General features: G+C 40.0%; 3 protein-coding genes across 7 annotated transcripts in view; all 3 read left to right on the forward strand.

Annotated features, from left to right (window-relative positions):
* Window positions 1–1329: 1329 nt before the first annotated feature.
* LOC147310029 (interferon-induced very large GTPase 1-like) lies at window positions 1330–6185 on the forward strand. The gene has a single exon (XM_086268949.1). The coding sequence runs from the start codon at window positions 1368–1370 to the stop codon at window positions 5949–5951; it is 4584 nt and encodes a 1527-aa protein (XP_086125075.1). The 5' UTR covers window positions 1330–1367; the 3' UTR covers window positions 5952–6185.
* Window positions 6186–7086: 901 nt separating this feature from the next.
* Window positions 7087–13210, forward strand: LOC147310030 (uncharacterized). 2 transcript variants are annotated; one of them, XM_086269803.1, is made up of 6 exons: window positions 7087–7282; window positions 8066–8225; window positions 8303–8404; window positions 9975–10100; window positions 12777–12818; window positions 12928–13210. In XM_086269803.1, exons 2-6 carry the CDS (start codon window positions 8070–8072, stop codon window positions 13024–13026), a joined length of 525 nt encoding a protein of 174 aa, XP_086125929.1. In that variant the 5' UTR covers window positions 7087–7282; window positions 8066–8069; the 3' UTR covers window positions 13027–13210. The 2 variants fall into 2 exon arrangements, with proteins under 2 accessions (XP_086125929.1, XP_086125928.1); XM_086269802.1 differs by having other exon boundaries at window positions 7088–7282; window positions 8063–8225.
* A 5417-nt stretch (window positions 13211–18627) lies between these two features.
* The window catches only part of shank3b (SH3 and multiple ankyrin repeat domains 3b), an 88215-nt gene continuing 81650 nt past the window's right edge, over window positions 18628–25192 (forward strand). For 3 of the 4 annotated variants that reach the window (XM_086270144.1, XM_086270145.1, XM_086270147.1), the window contains exon 1: window positions 18629–18876. The gene's annotated coding sequence lies outside the window, so the exon portion shown is untranslated. Of the gene's footprint in view, window positions 18877–25192 lie in introns of all 4 variants that reach the window. The other variant, XM_086270146.1, reaches the window with a different exon arrangement.

Consider the following 25192-nt stretch of genomic DNA (forward strand, 5'->3'; position numbering starts at 1 on the left):
AGTCATTTAGACAGCTGTTAGCACATGATTCTCCTTATGCTGCTGAGAATATAGCCCAGAAGAAGCGGATAGTATAGCTTTTATTTTGGAAAGAGACATTTCTCTGTAATAAACTCTCTTTTCCAAAGATGAGTGATTCCTCAATCAGATACAGGGCTTGCAATATCGCTAGCCCGACGTCCCGGAGCTAGCGATTTTTCCAGTCGGGCTATTGTAGGAAGAAAAATATATGTCAATGCTTTTGCATTCTTTCGGAAATGTAGCTGGGTAATTATGTCATTGGCATCGTTGAGCCACTGTCAATATGTGACATATTGAAATCGCGTTTGAATTTGCGCTTGTTTTTTTGCTTTCACTTTGCAATCGTGCGAACTGTGTATAGAGAGCGACAGCACTGATCTGTGAGTGATGATAATTTGTGCACCAATTCCTCTGACATCGTCTTATTAATCGTTAGCTTACTATGCAAACATGACAAGTGAAATCTCCCGCAGCAAGCTTAAACATGTGAGAGGTTGATCGCGCAGAGAATCGCTGAGCTTATGTGAGTGAGTGTGTAAAAGCATTTCAGTTCTGCTGAGCCAAATAAGACAGGTCAGGGTGAAGAAGTGACAGCCAAAGAAAAGCTTACCACAAAACGGAGAAGTTATGACAAATCAGACTATAAGGCAAAAAGAAAGTGCAGCTTTATGGTTTCATGGACAAAAGAATCTCTGTGGCTGCAATATGACGAGCTAAATAACCAGGGCTGCACATAAGTGGTCCGCAGGTGCGCATTCGCTGTCAAAATAAAAAACACGTACAAGGGTTAGGGTTAAATTTAAAAACTGTACTTTTGAGTTAAAATATATATTTATAATTTTAATAAATGACAAATTAAGAAGTCATGAACATTTTTTTTGTATCGAAAAAATATCGAACCGTGACACCAAAGTATCGAACCGAACCGAACCGTGAATTTTGTGTATCGTTGCACCCCTAATATATATATATATATATATATATATATATATATACGTGTGTGTGTGTGTGTGTGTGTGTGTATACAGAAATGTGCTGATTCCAACTTGCTTGGTTCTGCTTCATTGATATCCCGCAGGAACGTCAGATAATGACGCGAGTGAAAATGAAGAGGAGGTAGGAGAATAAACATTTCTATCAAATGATCGAAATGAATATTTGGTTTGTTCTTTAATGTGACAAGATATTTTAATTTCATTCTCACAGAAGAAGTCATGCCATCGACAATTTGAGACACTGCTCAGCAGACTTCATCTTCAAGACAAACTCTTTCAGTAGAAGATTTTTTTCAAATACGCCCACCTATAAAACTGCACCACATCACATCTGAGAAAGATCTAGCTCAGATGTTTCTCTACAGACTGATGATGTTAGACTACAGGGCCAGATGTATTCTTGTAAGAACAGACAGTCTTGAGATGGCCTATTTAAATCCCACGGTGTCTGAAATCACTGAGACGGATGACGGTGATTTAGAGGCTTTATTGAGAACAAGCGTAGACACACATGAGAAAGAACAGACTCCTCTGCATCCAATGGATGTTCAGATGGCAGTATATCACTGCTCAGACAGCTTCCTTAAACAGATCATAATTGCAAAGCTCGCTCAGTGTCAGTATGCCTTACCTTTGCTTGTTCCTGACCCAGTATCAAAGGAGATTGTGTGTCCTTTGTGGACATTCAGACAAATAACAAAAAGCTGGAAGGTAACTCAAATCGAACCTGACTCACAAATTGTCACCATGAAGAACATCCCAGTCTACAAAGCTCAGACACCCTTGGTGTCATTTTTCCGCCTGGGTTCTTTGTCAGTGTCTAAATCTCAGCTGATGAACACTTTGCTCAACGATCGTCACAGCACCTTCTTCCACAGAAACTGCTTAGGAAGCATCAAGTCTCGCCATCTGATGGATGGTGTGGCAGAGATTGCCTGGTACTGTCCTGCTGGAAAACCCAATGATGCCTTCAATGACTGCATTGCCTTTTGTAATCTTCATGGTGATGCGCTGTCACTTCAAGAACAGTGTGAAATATTGATTGAAAAATCCTCCATCAATATTTTTCTTGTTGAAACTCTGCAGAAAAACAAAGAAAGTAGTTCTTTCATAGCAACTCTTTTTAAGTCCAAGAAGTCGCTCATTTGTGTCACTGTTGATGACTGCTATGATGTTAAGACAAAAAATGGAAAATACATTATCGGGCTCAAAGATAAAAACCAAGCGGATGTATCTGAACAGCTGAAAAAGATAATTAGAGAAGTTTTATCTTCTCCAGATGGTTCCAACTTGAAGCCATTTTTCCATCTTGAAACCATGGCTGAGCTCTCTGGAACCAGAGTGGATGAAAGTGACCCAGCCTGTCAAAGAGGGAAATCTGCTGCTTTGCAAATAATGAATCTGCTCACAAAAGACAACATGGATGTCTCGAAGATCAAAGATGAATTTCTTGCTGTTCAAGGGCAGCTCTGGTGTGACTGGTGCAAAATACACAAACAGCTGTTTCATCTTAGAGGAGAAATTGAAAAGGAGAGAAGTCAAAAGCAACAAGAACTGATGAGAATCCGTCAGAAACAATGTGCTGCTTCCTGCAGTAAACTGATGGAGCTGTTCATTGGAAGCCTCTCATCATTGCCACCAATAGACAAAGAATATTTCCTAAAATGGACTCAGATCTTAATAGATGCGCTCTCCACAAATTATCTTTCTTTGATTCTCAGAAGTTACAATAAAACATGGTCTGAGGTCTTGGTTTTGAAAAGCAAACATGACAAATCAGATTTGCTATTGAGAAAACAGGCTGAGCTCGAAGGCATCTCCAAAAAACTGCAGTCTGCATCTTTTGGCTTGGAGCACATCTTCAGGGAAATGGGACAGCTCTATGAAGCCCATAGAGAAATACAGCAGGAGAGAAACAACACTGACTGGTCTAAATATCCTGAGCTGGCTGCACAGTTGATGATATCAGGATATCCAATGGAGCTGATGGATGGAGATGCAGGTCACGTGCCTTTAACGTGGATCTCCAGTCTTTTAGAGGAAGTCATCAAGAAACTGGGTGACCAGAGAGTTTTTGTGTTGTCAGTTTTAGGCCTACAAAGCAGTGGAAAATCAACAATGCTGAACACCATGTTTGGTTTGCAGTTTGCAGTAAGTGCTGGCAGGTGCACCAAAGGTGCCTTTATGCAACTGCTCAAAGTATCAGAGGAGATGCAGAAAGACTTTCAGACCGACTATGTTCTAGTGGTGGACACTGAAGGACTCTGTGCTCTTGAGTTGGAAGGTAATGCCACTCCTCACCATGACAATGAACTGGCAACATTTGTTGTTGGTCTGGGAAACTTGACATTGATCAACATCTTTGGAGAGAATCCATCTGAGATGCAGGACATTCTGCAGATTGTTGTTCAGGCTTTCATGAGGATGAAGAAAGTTCATCTTTCTCCCAGTTGTGTGTTTGTTCACCAGAATGTTACAGATGTGGCAGCAGCAGAGAAAAACATGGATGGAAAGAGACGCCTGCAGGAAAAACTGGACCAGATGACCAAGCTAGCAGCTGAAGAGGAGGTTTGCGATGCAGAGTGCTTCAGTGATGTCATTGAATTTGATGTGCAAAAAGATGTGAAATACTGTGCCCAGCTATGGGAGGGCAGTCCACCCATGGCTCCTCCAAATCCAGGTTACAGTGAGAGCATCCAAGAACTAAAGGACGTCATCCTGTCTAAAGCTTCAAAGTCTGCTGGAATCACACTCTCTCAGTTCAAGACCAAAGTTGAGGACCTGTGGAATGCCCTTCTGAATGAAAGCTTTGTTTTCAGTTTTAAAAACACACTTGAAATCGCAGTATACAGAAAACTTGAGGTTCAGTATGGGAACTGGACCTGGGCCCTTAGAAGCAAGATGTTGACCACTGAAGAACAGCTTCATAACAGAATTGAAAATGGTGATCTTGACAAGGTTGAGAAGAAGTATCTTTTGGAGGAAACAAGCAAAACATTTAAAGAAATTAGGAAAGCGATAAAAACATACTTTGAGAGTGACAAGGATAAAGAAATGTTGACTCAGTGGAGAGGACGATTTGAAATCAAAATCAGTGAGTTTTATGATGAGCAGGTGAGCAGATTAAAAACAAAACTTGATGGAGTTATCCTCCAGAAGAAAGCATGTAAACAGTTGGATGATGATAAGACAGGCTTTGAGAACAAGCTGCTACAGAAGAGCAAAGAGCTCGCTCAGCAACTGAAGGATAAAGTCAGAGATGAAGAAGAGCTTAACAAACAGTTCAACTCTGTTTGGAGCGGCTGGATTACTGAATTAACAGCAGATACTAAAACAGTTGTAGACGTCAACTTGGAAGAAGATTATTGTACTATTCTTCAAGAACTCGGTTTTGAACTGGCTTTTGTAGATGAATCAAAAAGACGTGGGAGATACAAGAAAATATCTGAGATTGGTGATTATTCAGACTACCTGAAGACAAGTGGACCAAAATTTCTGGGGACTGTGGTAGATCTTTACAAAAAATATGCTTTCAGCAGTTCTTTCTCATTTAAAGAACAACAACAAATCAGATCGCTCATTGAAAAAGCTGAAAACGAGTCCCTTGGTGCACTGAAAAGTAAACCTGTAGTAACAAGAGGCTACACACCAACTTACTTGCATGAACTTGCCAAACATGTGAAAGATGAAGTCGAGAAATTTGTGTCAGAAAGGAAATTTGCTTTGAAGAAGGATTTTACAGTTGATCTCTTGCTGTATGTGTTCGACAGAGCAGAGACTTGGCTTCTCGAGTCCCATAAAAAATTCAAAATGAGGAATGATCCACTCACATATTTAGAAAGCAAGGAAGCACAGTTTTCCACAGTTTTTAGAAGCTTTTGCAAAGGAAACTCATCTGCTGTTGTCCTTGGAGAACTGATCTGTGAAAAGCTGAAAGCTTCCACTGTTGAGGCTCTCTACAACAGGACTGCCATTGATCTGGCTGACCAGATGAAGTGCAATTTCCCAGCATTCAGTGGCAACACTCTGGACTTGGAAAAACATATACTGAAGTCCCTCGCTGAGAAAGAAGTCTTTGATGATTTCATCACCTACATCAAGAACCCAAGGAAACATACAAAAGCTTTTATCGCAGCAGCAGTAGAGAAATACATCTTCAAAGATCACAAGGATGAAGCCATGAATTTACTTGAGAAAAACGTTCTTGACATCAACTCACTTGTTAGTCAAGCTTTATTTACTGCAACACATAAAGTCCAAACTCAGGGAGGAGAGGCAGACAGGTGGCTGAAGGAGTTTTCCAGTGCGCTAAATGATAAGCTTACTCTGGATCCCATTTGTTCTCAAAACTTCAGTGACATAAATGATTTTAACTTTCTGAAGGGAGAGATAGAGAAAGGATTTGCTGCCATCATTGTGCAGATGAGCACCATGTCACTGGAAAACTTGAAGGAATCCAGACTGAAGCCGGATGAAATCCTCACAGATCAGCTGTGTAAGCGTTGCTGGGTAAAGTGTCCATTCTGTTCCGCTGTTTGTATCAACACTATTGAAGATCACAGTCCCGATGACCACAGCGTCCCTTTCCATCGACCTAATGGGATCCAAGGATGGCACTACAAAGGCACAGAGGAGTTGTGCATCACTTTCTGCACAACAAACGTTTCGAGCGAAGGCAGGTTTTACCCTCATCATGATTCAGAGGAAAGCATTCCTTATAAACAATACAGAACTGCTGGCTCAAAGTATGCCACATGGAGAATCACTCCCGATGGGTCGAGACTATCGTACTGGAAATGGTTTGTGTGCCGATTTCAAAACACACTGGAAGAGCACTATAATCTAAAATTCCAGGGCAGAGGAGAGATTCCTGATGACTGGAAAAAAATCTCTAAAGAGGAAGCCATTAAAAGCCTTGATGAAATGTACTGCTAACTCAAACAAACTGAAGCCCTGGGCTAAATTATCTTTTCTTTTCACCTCAAAAACCCACCTAATATCTGAATTAACCACTGAAAAATTTTGTTTTAGGATTAATCAAGATTCTTACAACTAACCGGTGACAGTTGGTCAGGGGGTTTGCAGCATAAACAAACGTTTGGCAGCCACATAAAGAAAATCACCTGCATTTAATAACTGTACACAGACCTTGTGTGTGTGTGTGTGTGTGTGTGTGTGTGTGTGTGTGTGTGTGTGTGTGTGTGTGTGTGTGTGTGTGTGTGTGTGTGTGTCAAATCAAGTCATTTAGTTTGATTAATATGTACAGATTTATCAGATATGTTGTCACAAATTATGTAACATTTAAAGGATGTAAAACTTTTTACACAAATAGTTTGAAACTACTGCCACTGAAAACCATATCAGATCCACAACATTGTTTTATTTTAATTTTTTAGTTTTAGATTCTATGTTTATGCTAAAGAACATTGTCCCATATAAGATTTAGGATGGTGTTGTCTAGCTTATGCTAGAATCATATAAAACAGTTACTATATCCTCACTGTATGTAGTTAGTTAGACTTTTGTTTTATGCTGACAGTTTTCATATACATATAATTTTTTTTATTTGAAATTGTTTTAGACTTTTTAAATGTGATATGAATAAATGACATGTACATTATCTAAAAATGCTTAAAAAATAAACACTCTAAATTTTCTAAAAGTCTTTTTTTGTTTGTTTTTGTTCTGACGTACAGTCTGAACTTTGTGAATTTATATGCACAGAAGTGAGTATTTCAAAACTCCTATCAAGCCAAGTTTAATTAAAAGAGTAGTACTTAATAAAGTATGTTTATGCAAAAAATACATTTTCCAACTGATAACAATGAAAATACGTTTTAAAATTTGTGAAAGTGTTTATGTGTTACACATAGGAAGTAGCATAACTAACTTGCATAATCAGCTAATATTATGCCTAAAATACCCTAAAATTCATATTTTGCCTCTGATAAAAAGTTAAGTGTAAAGTTACACAGCCCAACAGGGTTAGATCCACTTCAAAGGAAGGAGCTAACAGAGGCTAACAGCAGCACCCCATACCAGTTGGTGGCGATAATCCACCATTTCCCTGTTTGCCAGCCACCAATAAAACGCACAAGAAGAAGAAAGACGCCGACCGCGCTGCGGCTCCTCCCGTCAGTCAGCGCTGACTTGCGGTTAGATTGGTCCGTTACCTCCGCCTCTGCTTCTCCTCCCCGGAGGCATGGTATCGCGGCAAAATTAAGCCTCGTTGACGCAGTTAGACAGCAGCAGAGACTCGTGAACAGGTGAGACTTAAAAAGCTTTATTTGTGCAAATCTATTTTTTCCTGCAGCTGACTGTTGCACTTTCTGCTACCTTTGCATTAACACCGGCTTCCATAGCTAATCGGTGTCTTTACCGCCAAGCCTTAGAAACTCCTGAAGACCTGTCACGAGGTCCATGGAGAAGTTATCCTCATGCGTACAGGCTCATCTAATCATCCGAAGAAAAATATGCCCGCATCTGAAGTACATGTACGGATTTTAATACGCCTCTTTCAAGACGCCATCTTTGTTTTGGTTCTGAAGCAGTGGCGTAGTTTTGTGAAAATAATAAAAATAGTCTCTGTGAATATACTTTATCCCGTATTGTTAGAAGAGTATTTGAGGATTAAAAACGCTGCTACGTGTTTGGATATGTCTTTTTGAGTTGTTCAAACATGGCATAGAATTTCAAAATAAACGGTTAGATGAGGGACTGAGGATGCTGTGAGTCTGTGGAAGCCTGTTAGTATGGAGGGCCAAACTCAGGAATAAATAAATAACGAAAATAAAGAACCGAAATATGATTGAAGAAACACATTACTTATTATTATTATTATTGTTGTTGTTGTTGTTGTTGTTATTATTGTTACTTTTTCAGACTTATGGTCTAATTTTGCATGAATATCTTTGGTGATGGTTGGGACATCTTTAAAAGGTTACAGGTTAGAGTATAAAACTCATAACAAGTTTCTGTGCAGGTAAAGTTAATTTTGGTGTTATTTAATCAGGTACAAACACATTGCATGTTTTGTATGTACTCAGTAGAGCCATGCCATCCAATGTGGAGATCAAAGCCAAAGTGAGCGACCTGACACAGTTTGCCCAGAAGGCGGCTGAGCTCAGCCAATCGGAGGGGACGATCATCAGGCAGCATGACACTTTCTTCAGCTGCAGCCAAGGACGGCTGAAGCTGCGAGACTTCATGGTACAGAGAACAACCGATGAGGTTTAGAGAAGTTTAAAATACAAAAAATTACATTTTTGGTTTTTTTTGCTCCTTAGAACGGGTCAGGTCAGCTGATCTTCTACGAGCGTCCGGACACCGATGGACCCAAACTGTCTCGTTACTCCATCACCCCCACCAGTGACCCACAGAGCCTCCAGGTAAAGCACCAACATATGTAACTGTTAATGAAATTAGGTAGCGTAGGCCATGCCCCCAAACCAGAGAAATAACTTAAATCAAGATTTCTCTGTGAATGTGGATTTTGTTTTGTTTTTTTAATTTACACTCGGACCGGCGGCTGCCTGGGGTCTCTCCTCCTCCTTCCTCCCCTTTCTCTCATCCACCTGCTGGCCTCCACCACCATCTGAGGAAGCTCCGCCATAGCCACCACCAAACAACTGAGTTATTTTTACACACCGACCAGCATCTGGCCAATCCACCACCTTTCATTGTTTATACCGTTACAAAGAAGAAAAAAAGTCACCGGGCCACCGAGCAAATGCCCAGTATGCCGGATTGCCAGTCCAGCTATGGTCGTGCCATCAGTTAACCCTTCACGCGTGCCTAGGGTTGCCGACCCCTGCAGTAGACCAATAAAATTGATAAGTAGTGTATATATATGGTATATATTTTTACCGGTTGTTAAGAGACATAATGTTGTTTGTGCACTGTTCTGTAAAAAAACCATAAGCAACGTAATTTGTGTGTTACTGATACGTACGTATACTTAAGGCGCTGTTCGAGGAAAAAAAGCATTTGCAGTATGTATTTTTGTATGTTACCATCACGTTTATGTTACCTTACGGATGAAATTAAACGTTAAAAATCCTCACGTGTAATATTTCTGTGTAAATATCTCATATTACGAGTGAAACGCATACGGCTTAAAATCCAGTGCGGCCTGAACAAGTGCAAAATTGATTTTCTTTCTAAAATTACAGCATGCGGCTTTTAATCAGGTGCGCTCTGTAGTCCGGGATTTACGGTAATAATTGTTTTTGATAGTACAGCCAAAGTGTAGAATGAGAGGGTGTAGAGCTGTAGAGGGAGGTTAAAGTTGGGGCTACAGATGAAGCTAGGCATACAGCAAAGAAAGAGATGGCAAAGGCTCATACTGAGACTGAGGAAGAAGTAAAGGACTTTTATTATTGGCTAGGCAGACAAATCAAGGTGATAAGGATGTGCAGCAGGCTAGAGTGATTAAGGATAGAGATGACAACCACTAAAAAAAGAGTTGCTTAGATGAAAGGAGTACTTTGAGCAGCTAACATGGATGAAGTTTGTGTTTGGAGTTTTACAGTGAGTTTGGGGACGGGGACAATAACAAGCTGTTGAAAGACAGCTAGAGCTACTGAGGTAGTTAAGAAGGCTATTTAGAGCAGTGGTGGGAACTCCAGGCAGATGTCTTGCAGGTTTTAGATTTCACCCTGGGTCAACACACCTGAATCAAACAATTAGTTCAGTACCAGGCCTCTTCAAGACATGTTGGGGAGGTAATTTAGCCCCTTAAATCAGCTGGCCAGAGTGTGTGTAGCAACCCCTGGTGGGCTTTGAAGGTACCACATATGAGAAGCTTTATAATCAGTATGTTTAAAAACAAAAAAGTTTAATTTTCAGATCTTTAATTTATTTTTGACACTGAGCTGAAAATTCAGCATCTTGTGTATTTGGATCTTTAAGTATATCTCAGTGGCAGTAATCTTAATAACAGTAAATATGTTTGTGCAGGTTGTCCTTTCAGAAGCCCTCGGGGTCAAAGGTGAAGTAAAGAAGGAGCGGCGGCTGTTTCTGATTGGTCAGACCAGAGTTCACCTGGACACGGTAGAAGGACTGGGTCACTACATGGAGCTGGAGGTCAGCAAACCTGTCACCTTTACCTCGAGCTATTGATCAGTGAATAATCAGAAAACCGGCTGAATATCTGCTAATATCAGAAACTTAAACTGTGTGAAATGTTGTGCAAAAAGCTTAAAAAGCTTCGATTTCACCAACAAAATGTGCTTAAAGATGACACGCTGTGACTTTAAATGCGGTTCCTGTTGGTTAATGTCAACACGTCAGCTACCCTCTCACATAATGAAGATGAAAAGAAATAAAGACCTGATGGTAGTGTAAAGTGTGCACACTTTATATGTATTAAAGTCAAAAACTAAATTCTGCTAAAACTTAGAACTCTGTCGCTTTTTTCATGGACTTGGGTTGAATTTAGAGCTGGGCGATATAAGATTTTTTCATTTCAGGCGATAACGATATCTATCACGATATAAGCCAAATAACTATATTTGTAAGATTTAAATGTGCCGTTGCTCACAAGTAAAATGTGAAATAATCAGCAGCTTGTTTTTATTTAAATATTTATTTCCCATAATAAGTTCAACAGGGTAGATGTACTTAAGGAACATGAGAATTTTTCAGATAAATAAAGGCAAATATTGCAAACTACACAAAAGGCAGCCGCTAAAGCGTTTGTTTCAAAATAGAACAAACAAAACAGACTAAATTGTCAATTCCACTTAGAAACAAAATATTAATTCTAAAAATAAATCTTAGTTTGTTTTACAGAAGAACAGACAAAACTGACTAACTTTTGTCAATATCAAATAAACTGAGAACTAAAAGGAAATTCTCAATCTCTCCTTGTTGTATAGCTGAGCTTTTCAAACAGTTTTAACAGTTACTTTAGTCTGACAAAAGCCGAATGACGAATTAGCGCTTCCAGTCAGAGATTGAGCATGCACCGGTTTATTGTATTTCCAGACTTGCTTTCGGCACAATTTACAGTGCACGCTACTCTGTTTTTTGTCAGACTTGAAATAGCCGAAATACCTTCACACTACGGAACTTCTATGGCTCTTCCGTTCGACAATCTCTCCGGCATTGGAACCATCATCGGTTTTCTCTTCGGTAACCTTCAGTCACGCTCTCGGTTGATTTTTCTCTAGTCGGCACACTCATTTCCTCCATTACCCGGGCGGCACGGCGGCTGGCTGCTTCCCAAACAAACACACGTGCGGCTTGGCACTTGTGCTGTACGTAACAAGTCACGTGACGTGACGCTGCGGCTGTGATTGGTTCGGCTCTGCGCTACTTAACCCTTTACAGCCGATCGGAGCGGGCACGCTCTGTTTTGCGTAACTATTTTTAAATCCCAGTAGCACTGCAACCACGTAAGCTAGCGCCAAAATTATTTTTGCATATGAAACCGGAGGAGTTGTACTTACATCTTATGCCATCAACTTGTCCTCGGTCACGGTTTCCTTCCACATAAAGCTTTGCAAAAACTGCATAAAAAGCGCTTGCAGGAACAAAAACATAATATTCCAGAAACACGCTTTACCGATCCGATCAGCTGGTCATAACACTTCCTACGTTGGAATAGACGTCAGCGCGAACTTTTGCATTTCCGCCATTACCTGCCCGAAACCGGAAGTGACGTCATTTTCGCGGAAATGTAGTCTTTTTTACTATCAGGGCCTCAGGGCCTATACTCGTCTTTTTAAAAGTTATGTTTGACTTTATGACTTTCTGTGTCGTTTCTGGGATGCTTAGGACTCATATTGCACTGCTGGAAATAGTTTATTTTGATGCATATGCTGCTTTTTTGCAAATTTGCAGTATAATATTTATTTTCGTTTTTCCTGCAGTGTATAAAAATTGGTGTATTTCAAAAATAAAACTATGAAGACACTCAAAATAAATTTCCTGTGGTAGGAAACTAGTTTGTGCAACTTTTTTGTATTTACAGTTTTGAGGGATAAGCCTCTTAAATTTCTCTAACTACAAATATATGTTAAAAAAGCAAAAACGATTTTCAATTTTTTTGTAGTTTATTGCACTTTTTTGCAATTTATGTAATTACTATGCACTTAATGGATACATATTATTAAAATCTGGGCTATAATGGTTGTATTGATGTATAGCAACTTGAAATGCTCCCAAAAATGGCTCCACAGCATGTAAAAATATGATATAAGCTCTGGCGGACTTGGTTCTATGGTAGGTCTTAAAGGGTTAATTTGGATTGGCTGTTCTTCTTTTCTTTTTTCTTTTTTTTTTTCTTTTTAAGAGGACAAGCGAGATGAGGTCTATCGCAATAGTTTAACTTTTCTATCGAGAAAAAGTTATTTCGCAGTACATATCGTTTATCGTTCTATCGCCCAGCTTTAGTTGAATTTATACAAAAATCTGAACACTGATGCAAACAGTTCGTTTGATAAGTTTAAGCTGGTGAGATTTGGTTAGGCAGGAGAACTGAGGAGCACTGGCTGGATCAGACCATTTCCAGCGGTGTCTGAACATATTTTAAACCCATCTTTGCTTCAGGGGGACAGAGTTCATGATCGTCAGCATTTCTGACATCGTGTTAGATTTATTTTTTATTTTTTTTAATAGCTGTCAGATCTCAATCTGAAGGGCTCTGAGAGGACAGGAAGTCCTCAGTGAGTTGGTGGTGAGTTCTGTGCTGAAATGGATCCAGAGCTCTGTAAGTGAAAACCTGCCCACTGAATAATCTGTTGTGTGTTTGTTCAGGTGGTGATGCGACCAGAGCAGACTGTGGCAGAGGGACAGCAGGTGGGGTTTAAACGGTTTATCTACCAACAGATGCAGCCCACAGTCTCACACTGTCTTTGGAAAAGACACATTTTTGTCTCCCTTTATTTAAATATTTATTTAATTTTAGGTTGCTGAGGATCTGATGGAGAAGCTTGGAGTTTCTAAGGAGAGTCTGGTGACCGGAGCTTACATGGACCTGCTGCTGAAGGAACACAAAGAGATATAAAACAAACACACACCTGAGTTTCAGCTGCAGTGGTGTGATTGTGGTAGACTGTGATCTGTTAGTTTCCGTGAAATGATTCATTAAAATTCATAATGTTTTTGTATGAAATCCTTTTTTAAACTATGATTTATGTTTTTGTTTTCTAAATAAATGGGCTCCTGTTCAAACAGAGCTGGTTAATGTATGAATGGGTGTGAACTAGTGAATTGTACAAAGTGCTCAGAGTAAAAAAAACAACAACAAAAAAACGCTATATACAAACCAGTCTGTTTACCATTTTACATTTAGCTTAAAGCTTTAGTTACTCATAGTTCTGTATATTGAGATTATTATGGAAAGTAAATGCTAAAAAAAAATCTGTATATAATAATCAAATTTGGCTTTTGTGTTGGAGAAAAATATACAAGAGTGGTCAGAAATTTACATCCAGTCATGGGTGTGAATGTCAGGAGAATTTGGATTTTTTTAATGATTTCTTTGAACTTTTTCTATGGGGGAATGATTGTAGAGCATACATCTTTAATGACTTTAAAAACAAGATTTTCTTCAATCCACAAAGGCTCAAATACAGGGAGTGCAGAATTATTAGGCAAATGAGTATTTTGTCCACATCATCCTCTTCATGCATGTTGTCTTACTCCAAGCTGTATAGGCTCGAAAGCCTACTACCAATTAAGCATATTAGGTGATGTGCATCTCTGTAATGAGAAGGGGTGTGGTCTAATGACATCAACACCCTATATCAGGTGTGCATAATTATTAGGCAACTTCCTTTCCTTTGGCAAAATGGGTCAAAAGAAGGACTTGACAGGCTCAGAAAAGTCAAAAATAGTGAGATATCTTGCAGAGGGATGCAGCAGTCTCAAAATTGCAAAGCTTCTGAAGCGTGATCATCGAACAATCAAGCGTTTCATTCAACATAGTCAACAGGGTCACAAGAAGCGTGTGGAAAAACCAAGGTGCAAAATAACTGCCCATGAACTGAGAAAAGTCAAGCGTGCAGCTGCCAAGATGCCACTTGCCACCAGTTTGGCCATATTTCAGAGCTGCAACATCACTGGAGTGCCCAAAAGCACAAGGTGTGCAATACTCAGAGACATGGCCAAGGTAAGAAAGGCTGAAAGACGACCACCACTGAACAAGACACACAAGCTGAAACGTCAAGACTGGGCCAAGAAATATCTCAAGACTGGTTTTTCTAAGGTTTTATGGACTGATGAAATGAGAGTGAGTCTCGATGGGCCAGATGGATGGGCCCGTGGCTGGATTGATAAAGGGCAGAGAGCTCCAGTCCGACTCAGACGCCAGCAAGGTGGAGGTGGAGTACTGGTTTGGGCTGGTATCATCAAAGATGAGCTTGTGGGGCCTTTTCGGGTTGAGGATGGAGTCAAGCTCAACTCCCAGTCCTACTGCCAGTTTCTGGAAGACACCTTCTTCAAGCAGTGGTACAGGAAGAAGTCTGCATCCTTCAAGAAAAACATGATTTTCATGCAGGACAATGCTCCATCACACGCGTCCAAGTACTCCACAGCGTGGCTGGCAAGAAAGGGTATAAAAGAAGAAAAACTAATGACATGGCCACCTTGTTCACCTGATCTGAACCCCATTGAGAACCTGTGGTCCATCATCAAATGTGAGATTTACAAGGAGGGCAAACAGTACACCTCTCTGAACAGTGTCTGGGAGGCTGTGGTTGCTGCTGCACGCAATGTTGATGGTGAACAGATCAAAACACTGACAGAATCCATGGATGGCAGGCTTTTGAGTGTCCTTGCAAAGAAAGGTGGCTATATTGGTCGCTGATTTGTTTTTGTTTTGTTTTTGAATGTCAGAAATGTATATTTGTGAATGTGGAGATGTTATATTGGTTTCACTGATAAAAATAAATGATTGAAATGGGTATATATTAGTTTTTTGTTAAGTTGCCTAATAATTATGCACAGTAATAGTCACCTGCACACACAGATATCCCCCTAAAATAGCTAAAACTATATACAAACTAAAAACTACTTCCAAAAACATTCAGCTTTAATATTAATGAGTTTTTTGGGTTCATTGAGAACATGGTTGTTGTTCAATAATAAAAATTATTCCTCAAAAATACAACTTGCCTAATAATTCTGCACTCCCTGTATATACAAATGCTCTCATTAATATTTAGTTAAATGTCCCTTGACTAGACACTTCGGGTAACATCAACAAACTTCTGGAATAATTCAGACTATATATTTGACCACCCAGGCAGAACTGGTAGTTAATTTACATTGGCTAGTTTCCTCGCATTCTCCTGGCTTTTAAGTATAGTTGACTATAGTCTTTGTTATTGTAAGGTCTTTACTTTATAATAAAAATGCACCGTGAGGCAGTTGTGATTTGATGCTAGATAAATAAAATTAAGTTGAATTCAGCATATTTTCAACAAGGTTTTGGGAAGCCCATTCTAGAAGCTTAATGTTAGCCAGCTTTATCCAATTCAGAACCAGTTTTGATATGTATTTGTCCTGCTAGAACACCCGACTGTGTCCAAGTTTCAAGCATCTAGTTCTTAATTTTAATTTAATTTAATTTAGTCCTCCATTATTCCACACACTTTGTGCAATGTACCAGCCCATAGCATGATGCTACCACCACAGTTGGTACAGTGTTCTATACTGTGCAAGTTTCAGTGAGTCTCAACGGTGTTGATTGTAGAGCAGAGACTTCTTTCTTGGTACGCACCATCTCAGTCCATGGTGGTGTAAAACTGGCTTCATTATGGACCGTGCTGCTGGTGTTCCAGCACTTTCCAGTTTATAACAGGCTTGATCCTTGGTGTTTCCTGGGTCGTTCCTGAACATCCTAACCAGTTTCCTCTTATCTGAGGGTGAGAGTTTGGGTCTTCTTCTAGACCGTGGTAAAGTTATACATTTTAATAATTTGTACTTGCATTCAGCTGTTTGAACGGATGATCTTAGAATCTGCTGCTGTTCAGAAATGGCTCCAAGAGATCTTCCAACTTAAGTAAATCTAGAATTCTTGTTTTTAGATGATGAGTTCCTTGAACTTTTTAATTGATCTGAGTATTGATCAGTCCACCGAGTGCTGTCAAACAAGTCCTTTTTATGCTGTAAAGAGAACCTACCATTTGCAGTTAATCCTGATCACTGATCAGAAGTTAATAGTCCTTGGACCCATCAAGTTAAAAGACATTGCAAAACCCTCAATATCACTTATAAACAAATTTTTGAGTGTATGTATATATTTGAACCTATGTGGATGAGAGATCATTCAAAATAAATTCAAACTTGTGCACTCAGGTCTTGTTTTTTATAGTCATTATTGATGCATGCTGCACAGTCATTCGACCATCGAAAAAGAACAGTTCCAAGTATTCACATTGATGCCAATGATGAAACCATGGCCAAACAGTATAAGGTGGATTTCACTGTGATACATGGTGTAGGTTTCTTCCTCAGTAGATGACACTGTTTTATGGCTGCTGCTCATTTTTATTTTATTTTAATCAAAACTGAGTTGAAAAAACCTTTTAAGTGCTCACTTTAAAGCTTTACCCTCAATTGCAGTACACCTGGAAACACCTCGTATAGCACATGTTAACAAGGTGCTTAATCTCCCGTCCATGTGCTGTTGCCATGGTAGCGAGCCGATCTGCCTCTTATTTAAATGTAAATCCCCAAAACACAGATATTCAGCTCTGTGGGAAACTATTTTTTTCCTCTTTCTTCCTTTAAATCCAGCTTGGCTGGAAAATCTCCTGAAAGGTGAGGAGGAAGAAGAATCAGGAATTTCAGGAGGTTTTTAATCTGCCACAGGCCTTATAACTCAGATCACATATCAACCTTTAACCTGCGTGTATTTCCTTTAGTTAGACAACAGGAAATGAAGGTTTTGTTTTCTGCTCTGTGCAGTTTTACCTTGGAGCCAAACATGCTGCAGTCCACCAGAGAGCGCTGTGGTTCTTTAACAGGCTCAGTGGCCTGCGGCCCTGCAGTTTAAGAGGTTTTCTTCAAGCCTGCAAACTTTTCTCAAAGCGATATTAAAGACGTTTTAGTGGGAAACTGGAGTTCGTTTTGTGGTACTGAAGAATGACCCACAAAGAGCATCAAGGACTAGCACAGATTAACGGACAATACAACTTTATTTAACCAGAAGTTGGCGTGAATTTCTGTATAATCACTTCCCTTTGCATTAGAAGGGCACTGTGACGCACCAATAGCAACTTTTTCTCTGTGTGATTGGAAGATAAAGAACAAGTTCTGCACACAGTTCTGCAGTATAACCACGGACAACAGGGGGGAAAGGGGAAGGTCAGGATGGAGAAGGTTGGTGTGACAGTGCGGCAGATGCTCAGGATGGGATGATACACTGAGGCAGCCCCTGAAGTTAGTGGCCCAAGAAACAAGAAGAAGCACCACAGTCAGTGTAAAACATGGACAATATGAACATGATGTCACCTGTTGATTTGTGAAGTCCTCTTCTGAAGCCTTGAGTGTTTTCAACGTCACCATCTTGATTGTTTGGTATTAGTCCTTTCCTTTCTTTGAATGGGCTCACAAACTCATCAGGAAGGTATTTAGAGAGGTTTTACCGCACATTTCTATAGGACCACAAGACCTTTTGCAGCCACAAGTGTGGCCCCCTGGTGGCCATTACAAAGAATACAAGTCTAAAACAAGAGCATAATTATTTCTTTTGGCTCTTAAATGTACAAACAGTATTTAAACTTATCTGTTCATGTTTTCTGATTTTGAAATACTTCAGATTTTCTTCTGCCAGTTACTGTGAACACACCGTTGTAGGTGTGCCTTGGATCCACCTGTTTGTACTCTCCTTCCTCAATATTTGAACCTTAACACTGGTCAAAACAACTGTTTATTGTTTGTTTATCACAGCTGATGTCTTCTGCCGCTCCCTGCCCTTAACTTTAGGTAGCACGTCTGTCTATAACACTGAAACCAACATGTCTCCATGTTAAATGATTGGAAAGTGCATATAAAGAGATTTATTCGGGTTTTTCACCCAAACATGGAACACTTCAAAACATTTTTGTCCGGGTCAATCGTTTACGCCCAGATTTAGCTTTCAGAGGAGGTCTGTGGTGACGTGTTAAACTCCTCAGGGTGGCGCTCTGCGAGTGGTGCATGCATATAGTATGGCTGAGTGACGGGTGAGAGGTTTACATGTGAAGAAGGGGAAAGAGTCATGTGATTGTGGGCCACGTGCACTCTGATTGGTCGAGTGTCTTGAAATTCAAGTTAAAAGTGTGTGATTTATTTATTGTTTTTCCCACATCCATCTTTAAATGGGGCTCATCATCATCATCATCATTGGATGAGAGTGATGATGCTCAGATGCTGAATTCCCCCCCCAACCAGGTTTCATCGTTGCCATGGTGATGGGGCCGCTCCTCCACGCCCACACTGCTTACCCCCTCTCTCTCTCTGCTCTCTCTCATGCTCACAGCGAGCGAGCGAGGGAGAAAAGACAAGGAAAAAAGAAAGAGAGCGAGAGAGAGGTGTGTTTTCTAACCCACGCATTGGAGTGGGAGACAACGTGCACACTCACACGTGCACACACACACACACACACTTGCATCCACAGTGTGTCATGCTAGCAGTGTGTGGGCTGAGCCGACCAGCCTTCCACTCATCCTGCTTCTCTCCCTCTCTCTCCCTCTTCTTCTCCTCTCTCTTTTTGTCTCCAGATACTCCTCTTCTTCTTCTTCTTCTTCTTCCTCCTCTTCTTTTCTCCTCATCTTCCATCCTCTCCCATCCTCTCCTCCTCTGTGTTTCTCTCTCCATCTTTTCTTTTCAGTTTATCATCATGGAGAACGAGTCGGCAATCTTCTGGGTGAGTCTCTCTCTGCAGCGCTCTGTGTGTGTGTTTGTGTGTGTGTGTGTTAAAGGTTTGTTTGGATGATGTTTCAGCAATATGTTTGCAAGTGTGTGTGTGTAGGTGTGTGAATCAGTAATTTGTAACTTTAAAACTCACGATTCCTTTTATTCACACTTAACCATTTTTACCTCTTCTTATCATATGTTTCCTTCCCTCATCCCTCCTTCCCATCTCTTTCCTTTCCCTAACTGTCTTTCATCTCCTCCTTTCTATCTCTTGGTCCTTTTTTCTTTTTTCTTTCTTCATACTTTTTTCTCCCCCCCCCCCCATTAGTTTCCTTTGCCAATCTGTCCCCTTCCTCTTTTCTTTATCCCCGTGTCTCTGTTTTCCATCTCACCTCTTCTGTACCTTACCTTGTCTGTTCCTTCCTTAATTTTTATTCTGCTTTCTTCCTTCTTTCCTCTTGATTCCTTTACTCTTCTCATGTCCTTCTCTATCTATCTTTTAATTCCTTTACGTCTGCATACCGCCTTCCCCTTCTCTTCTCCTCTCCTCTGCTTTCCTTTCCTTTCCTCTCTTGTCCTGCCTTTTTATTTCCTGTTTCTATTTCCTCCAGCATCACTTTACTGTCCTTTGAGTATGTGTGTGTTATGTAAGCGCAGCTGTCAATGTGTAGGCTGTAGTCTCAGACCGACCACCTAAACACATGATCCCCTCCAGCCCATCCCACTAAAAAAAGAGAAAGAAAAAACCCCACTTAAAACAGGAACAGGAAGTAGATCTTCTTCTAAAGCACTGACTCTCTTTGACATCTTGTTGCTGTCACAACTAGGTGGTTAAAAGCTGTTGTGAAAGAAATTTATATCACAAATTAATGCGAAAAGAAAGTGTAATTTAAAAAATTATAGAGGCTGATTTTTTTCTGGAAAGCTTTGGAAAAACTCCATTCTTAAATGCCAGATCGTGGTTTTGAATGAATGGTATAAATGGCGTTCTTCACTCATCAAACAAGACAAGACATCTGACATCTGATAATTAATCCGGTTTGCAGTTTGTGGAAGCTGGCTTGTGACTGAAGCTGGCCAGATTTTTAAAAATCATACCTTTCCTCTGATATTGATTACATTCTCACATCGTAGAGACAATGTTAGATTCAATTCAAAGACAGTTTCACTAAGACTAGCTACTAGCAGCTAACCACAGCTAACAAAAATAGCAGCAACAAAAAAGCAGCGCTTTCAGACAGAAAAATTCAGCATATCCTCAACAACTCACCACAGTATAGTTGTCATCAGTCAGAAGTGACTTGTATCAATGACTTGTATCAGTTCTGACTGATGACTCCAGAGTAAAGAGTGTAGAGACTTCTCACCCAGCATTAACAGCTGAGGTAAGCAGTGGACTGACAGCCTTCCACAAATAGGGAAAATCTGCAGGTTCCAGTACAAACAGTAGTAGAAACACACAGGTTGGCTTAAGCTATTTTGGAGATTGAAACATTTTTGTCATACAGCAGCCATCTTAGCTATTGTTATGCACTTGAACTGGGAGGGGTAATAAAGCAAAAATCCGCTGATCCACTGACATCTAGTGGTGAAACTTTTACACATTAGCAATTTTAGAAACCTGTTTATTTCTTCTGTAAAGTTAGACATTTGAATGTAGGAGTCTGTGGGGACTGGCTGTTGCAGCCAGCTTCAACTTTTTTAGTTAACCTAATTGTTAAAAAGGGTTGTTTTGTTGTCCATTAAGCTCATTTACATTTCTCAGAGGAGTGATTACACTATTAGAATTTATTTGTGTGGAAAATGGTGAAAATTGTAGTTAACAGATGTTTCCAAAGGTCCAGCTGTGTGGAAACCTCCGAAAGGCCCCGAACAGGCTGGCCTTGGCCACGCTAACCCCCATTTAGTCCATGAAGGCCCTGAGGCCAGAAACACTAATTGTCTTGTATCTTTGTTGGAAAACATGTTTGAATTGGCATTTGCATTTACAGTCTCTTTGAGTCTTTATTGTCCGTTTGTCATTCTGTGGTCTTTGCGGTTGTTTTTGAGCCTCTTTTTCTCAATATTACATCTTGTTACAGCCTTATATTTGATATTGATATTTTTAAATCTTTTAATGGTCATGCTATCTTTAAAAGTATCTCTGTGGTGATTTATGGGATAGAACAAGAGTGTCCACCCTTGGGCACTCTTGTGCTGTTGTTGATCCATGAGACAGCTGCAGAGAGATGTTCTAACATGCAAAGAGCTGAAATTAAAACAACCGTTAAAAACAATAAAAAGTGTCCACTGTACCCACTGTCTGAGCTTTTTGGTCTTTGGTGTCTTTTTCTCCTCTTCTCCTGTTCCTGGTGAACTCCTTTGTCTCTTCTTTCCTTGTTCTGGTCTACTAGTCACCCATTTAGAATTAGATTTGCATCCGGTGTGCAGTTCGCATTTTGGAGGACTGCACAGGAGCTCATTTATGATGAATAAAAATGCCTCTCCATAGGCTCTCTGTAAGCAAATTTCTCTGTAAATAGTCAAAACAACAGTAGCATAAGCTAAACTAAGTAGTTTTTAGTACCTAAACCAAACCAGGTAGAGTTCAGGAACTAAATCAAACTAAGTTTTTACATAAAACAAATCAGCAAAGAGAAAAACACATGCCTGACATACATACAGTGTATTCTTCCACCACCTAAAGTGGGCACTGTGGGGCTGTAAAACGAGGCCTTTATCTCTTGGCTACAGATATTGCTGCAACCACTTCGTCAGGGCACCGATGCCAAGTGATGCCTTGAGTATAATGAGAAAACGCTGGATGCATATGTTGAAACAATATTATGTTATGTCTCGAGATCAGAAATCGTTGTTTGGTTTTTATCTTTTCCAATTTGCTGTGCTTTGTCTCATTCAGGAGAAGACACTGATGCTCATTCAGTCCATTGTATCAGATGCTGTAAGAATTCTTGTTCTTACTCTAATGTGAGAAGTACAGATTCTCCTCAGATTTTAGGTTCCCAGTGATGTGCGAAACTTGACAAGATAAAGTGTGTGTCAGAGGGAGAGAAATTCAGTGTGTATTATCAGCTCCTGCTATTGGTTACCATGGTAATGGCCAGGGGAGCTGCATTTCCAGGACACACACACACACACACACACACACACACACATCTTGTTCACACCTTACAATAAAAAGCATCTTTGGTGATCTGACCACAAATGGATGGATGGCTTTCCAGCTGTGAGCACACCTGAAGCATTCAGACGTGCTATCAGGATGTGGCTGTTTATATTCAGAGCGACACATGTGGCGAGAAGTGCAGCAAGAGCGCAGATACATAATGAATGCAAATGCAGTCAAAAGCTCTCTCAACTGCTGGGAGAGGACTGAAATTATCATCAAATTAAAGTCATGAATTCAAGATTCAATTTAGGGATGTTTTCACTTTGGTTCGGCTAAAACAAACTGGTCTGTTTGCGCAGCTACTTCGACTCATTTAGGCGAGTGAGAAATCTCATCTCGTATAAGGACAATTGTTTGAAATTCAATTCTGGATTTTACAGCAAGGCAATGAAGAGAAGCCAATATGAGAGAAATATGATGTCTCTTAGTACTCTCACAGCAGCATTTTCGGATCACCTGGAGGCTTTTTCAGAGAGCTGTTAGGACTTCCTGATATTAAGGATAAAGGCCATTTTTCACTTTCATTCTGAGACAGGGTGTTCCTAATTTTGACAAATTAAGTAACTGAAAGAACGTGGTCCTCCAGATGTCTTTTGTGTGCGAGTTAAAGGATATGATGACTCCAAGATTCCTTACAGCATCACTGAAGGCCAAGATAATGCATCCACAGTGACTATTTGATTGTTAAGTGTGACGGTATTAACCTTTTCTAGGTCCATATCTTCTTTTATTTCCCAAAAGTAAACAAGGACAGAGTTAGCACTAAGAGTTTCAAGGGCCAAAACCTATAACAAGTCCAATAAAGTTTCCAGATATTATAGTCAAACATAGAGGCCAGTCATCCGTGAAGGAGATAATTTAGTAGGTTGAGGTGAATTGGAAGTTTGGAAGTAAGCTAGCTCAAACAAAAACATAGAGAAGTTGGTATAAACCTTCAACCTTTAAAATACTTTTGTATTTTGTTATTTGGCTGATTTACGGTAGCGTGAACCTGTACGCAATCTTAAGGAAGGCGCCTCTTTGCTTATGAGGTCAGTCAGTAGTAAACCAGAAAGGATATAGGCTCCAGGTCGGACACAAAGGATAAAATAAACAAACTAGTAAGCGCCTTGAAGCAACTGTTGTTGTGATTTGGCGCTATATAAATAAAATTTTATTGATTTGAATCTGGAGAGTTAGCTAGTTTGGCTGGTTTACATATAATTATCTCTCATCAGATGGCTAACATAGAAAATAATTTTCAGTGTAAGGGTTAAACTGCACACAGTGAAACTATATATTCTGAGGTTCAATCAGTGAGGTACAGCAGTGGCATCATAAGTTCCTACTGCCATCACATATCAGCACAAACACCATCCCCAGAGTGGTTTGGTGTGACATGCTGCTGTGTGGTTTGGTCTACTCACTGTGATAAAACCCTGATCCTCAGCCTCAGAAAGCTTAGAAGCCCTGATAGTGATTCTTTTATGAAGCATGTGTGGTAATGTACACCATGACTTTTTAAAAACAGGAGTAGTCCTAATAAAAAGCTGGAGAGGCAGAGCTTTTAGGGTTTGTGGTCTATACAAGTTCAATACAATATTTTTTAGTAGTAGTTGCAATTTTGATTTAAAAAAACTATAAGTTTTCTAGTTTTTTGGTTCAGAATTTGCCTCTGAGAGATAATAACTTTATTGGCATAAATTAAAAAAGAGAGTTGACAAAGTTTCTTGACAGACATCACACAGTATGGCCAAAAATAAAACAATAGTGTGAATGGGAAATTAAAACAGTACAACTCTCCATAAAAGTATACAGCACATTTTTAAAATGATACACTAGCAATTACAAAACAATAAGATATGATAGAACAATAAATGTCAGAAAGAGCAACGAAAGAGAGAATGCATCATATAAAACACATAAATATGTGATTTTTAGAAGCAATTCTGAGAAGTCACACTGATTTCAAAGGTAGGTCATTCCAAAGTCCTGATGGCAAAAACATCATCTACTTTAGATTTAAGTCTCAGAACAGCCAGGAGGGCTGAGGATCTAAGGCTTTGAATTGGCTCATGTGGGGTCAACATATTTGCTATGCAGCTTGGAGCCAAACCACATCAGGCTTTAAAAATATCAGTAAAATCTTACAATCAATTCTAAAACCTACGGGGAGCCAGTGATGAGAAGCCAGGATCTGGGTGATGTGACGCCATCTGCTTAAACCAGTAAGAACCAGAGCTGTTGTATTTTGAACCAGTTGGAGACGAGTGACATTTCATTTATACCAAAAAAACAAAAGAAAGCTAGAGTAATCTAACCTGGAAATAAATGCACGGACAACTTTTTCACAGATCACATTTTGAAAGCACTGGTTTAATTGTGGCGACAGATCTGATTTCGTTGAAGCAAGACTGGAAGACTTTCCGGATGTCTCAGTTAAAGTTTAGGCCTGAGTCAAACTGTAGCTTTAAGTGTCTGGCGGTTGGGTACATGTTAACATGTGTGTTGGCATGATGGCATCCCACAGTTGCTGCATACTTACATACATCCATGATGGAAATCTGTTGTTTCACCACATCTAGTGAGATCTGGTGACTGTGGAGGCCACTTAAGTAAAGTGAACTCATTGTCATATTATAGCGTCTGTTATAATGGCATCTACTGGGGGGGTCTTCCCACTAAGACCCCCAGAGTGTGTGTGTTGCCTATAGCCATTACAGCCAGCCAGCCACACCTTTCTCATGTTCTCCTGAGGGAGACCTTACCTTTGTAACATGTTGATACAGGTATCTACCTGAAACTGACACATGTAGAGCCGTGGAGACCTGTCCTGTGTGGTCTTGTTGTTATGCCAAATAAAAGCCTAGTGTTCTACCTACCTGCCTGGACTATGAGTTATCTGGTTGTCCCAGGCTAACTAAGAAATTAGTTTGAAATGATAGGAGCTTCTATGACATGGATTGTAATCCTGCTGGAAGCAGCCATCATAAGATGGGCGTAGTGCGGTCATAAAGGGATGGACATAGTCAGCACCAGTAATCAGGTAGGCTGTGGGGTGTACAGGTTTCACAGTTGCTACTAAGGGGCACAGAGTGTGCCCAGAAAATACAAGGTATGATGGATCCTTGTTTTCATTTTAGTTATTCAAAATTCTGTAGCAGAAATCAGACAAAGC

This window comes from Aulonocara sp. 'chitande type north' Nkhata Bay, linkage group LG17, assembly GCF_057382095.1.
Source record: "Aulonocara sp. 'chitande type north' Nkhata Bay isolate Kocher_YH1m ecotype deep benthic linkage group LG17, A_spYH_male_GT1.1, whole genome shotgun sequence".
NCBI classification, from domain to species: Eukaryota; Metazoa; Chordata; class Actinopteri; order Cichliformes; family Cichlidae; genus Aulonocara; species Aulonocara sp. 'chitande type north' Nkhata Bay.

Coding starts and splice junctions, on each gene's coding strand:
- LOC147310029 (XM_086268949.1), top strand. CDS start 1,368: ATGTTTCTCTACAGACTGATGATGTTAGACTACAGGGCCAGATGTATT.
- LOC147310030 (XM_086269803.1), top strand. CDS start 8,070: ATGCCATCCAATGTGGAGATCAAAGCCAAAGTGAGCGACCTGACACAG. Junction 8,405..9,974: donor GTGACCCACAGAGCCTCCAG/GTAAAGCACCAA, acceptor ATGTTTGTGCAG/GTTGTCCTTTCAGAAGCCCT. Junction 10,101..12,776: donor GTCACTACATGGAGCTGGAG/GTCAGCAAACCT, acceptor GTGTTTGTTCAG/GTGGTGATGCGACCAGAGCA.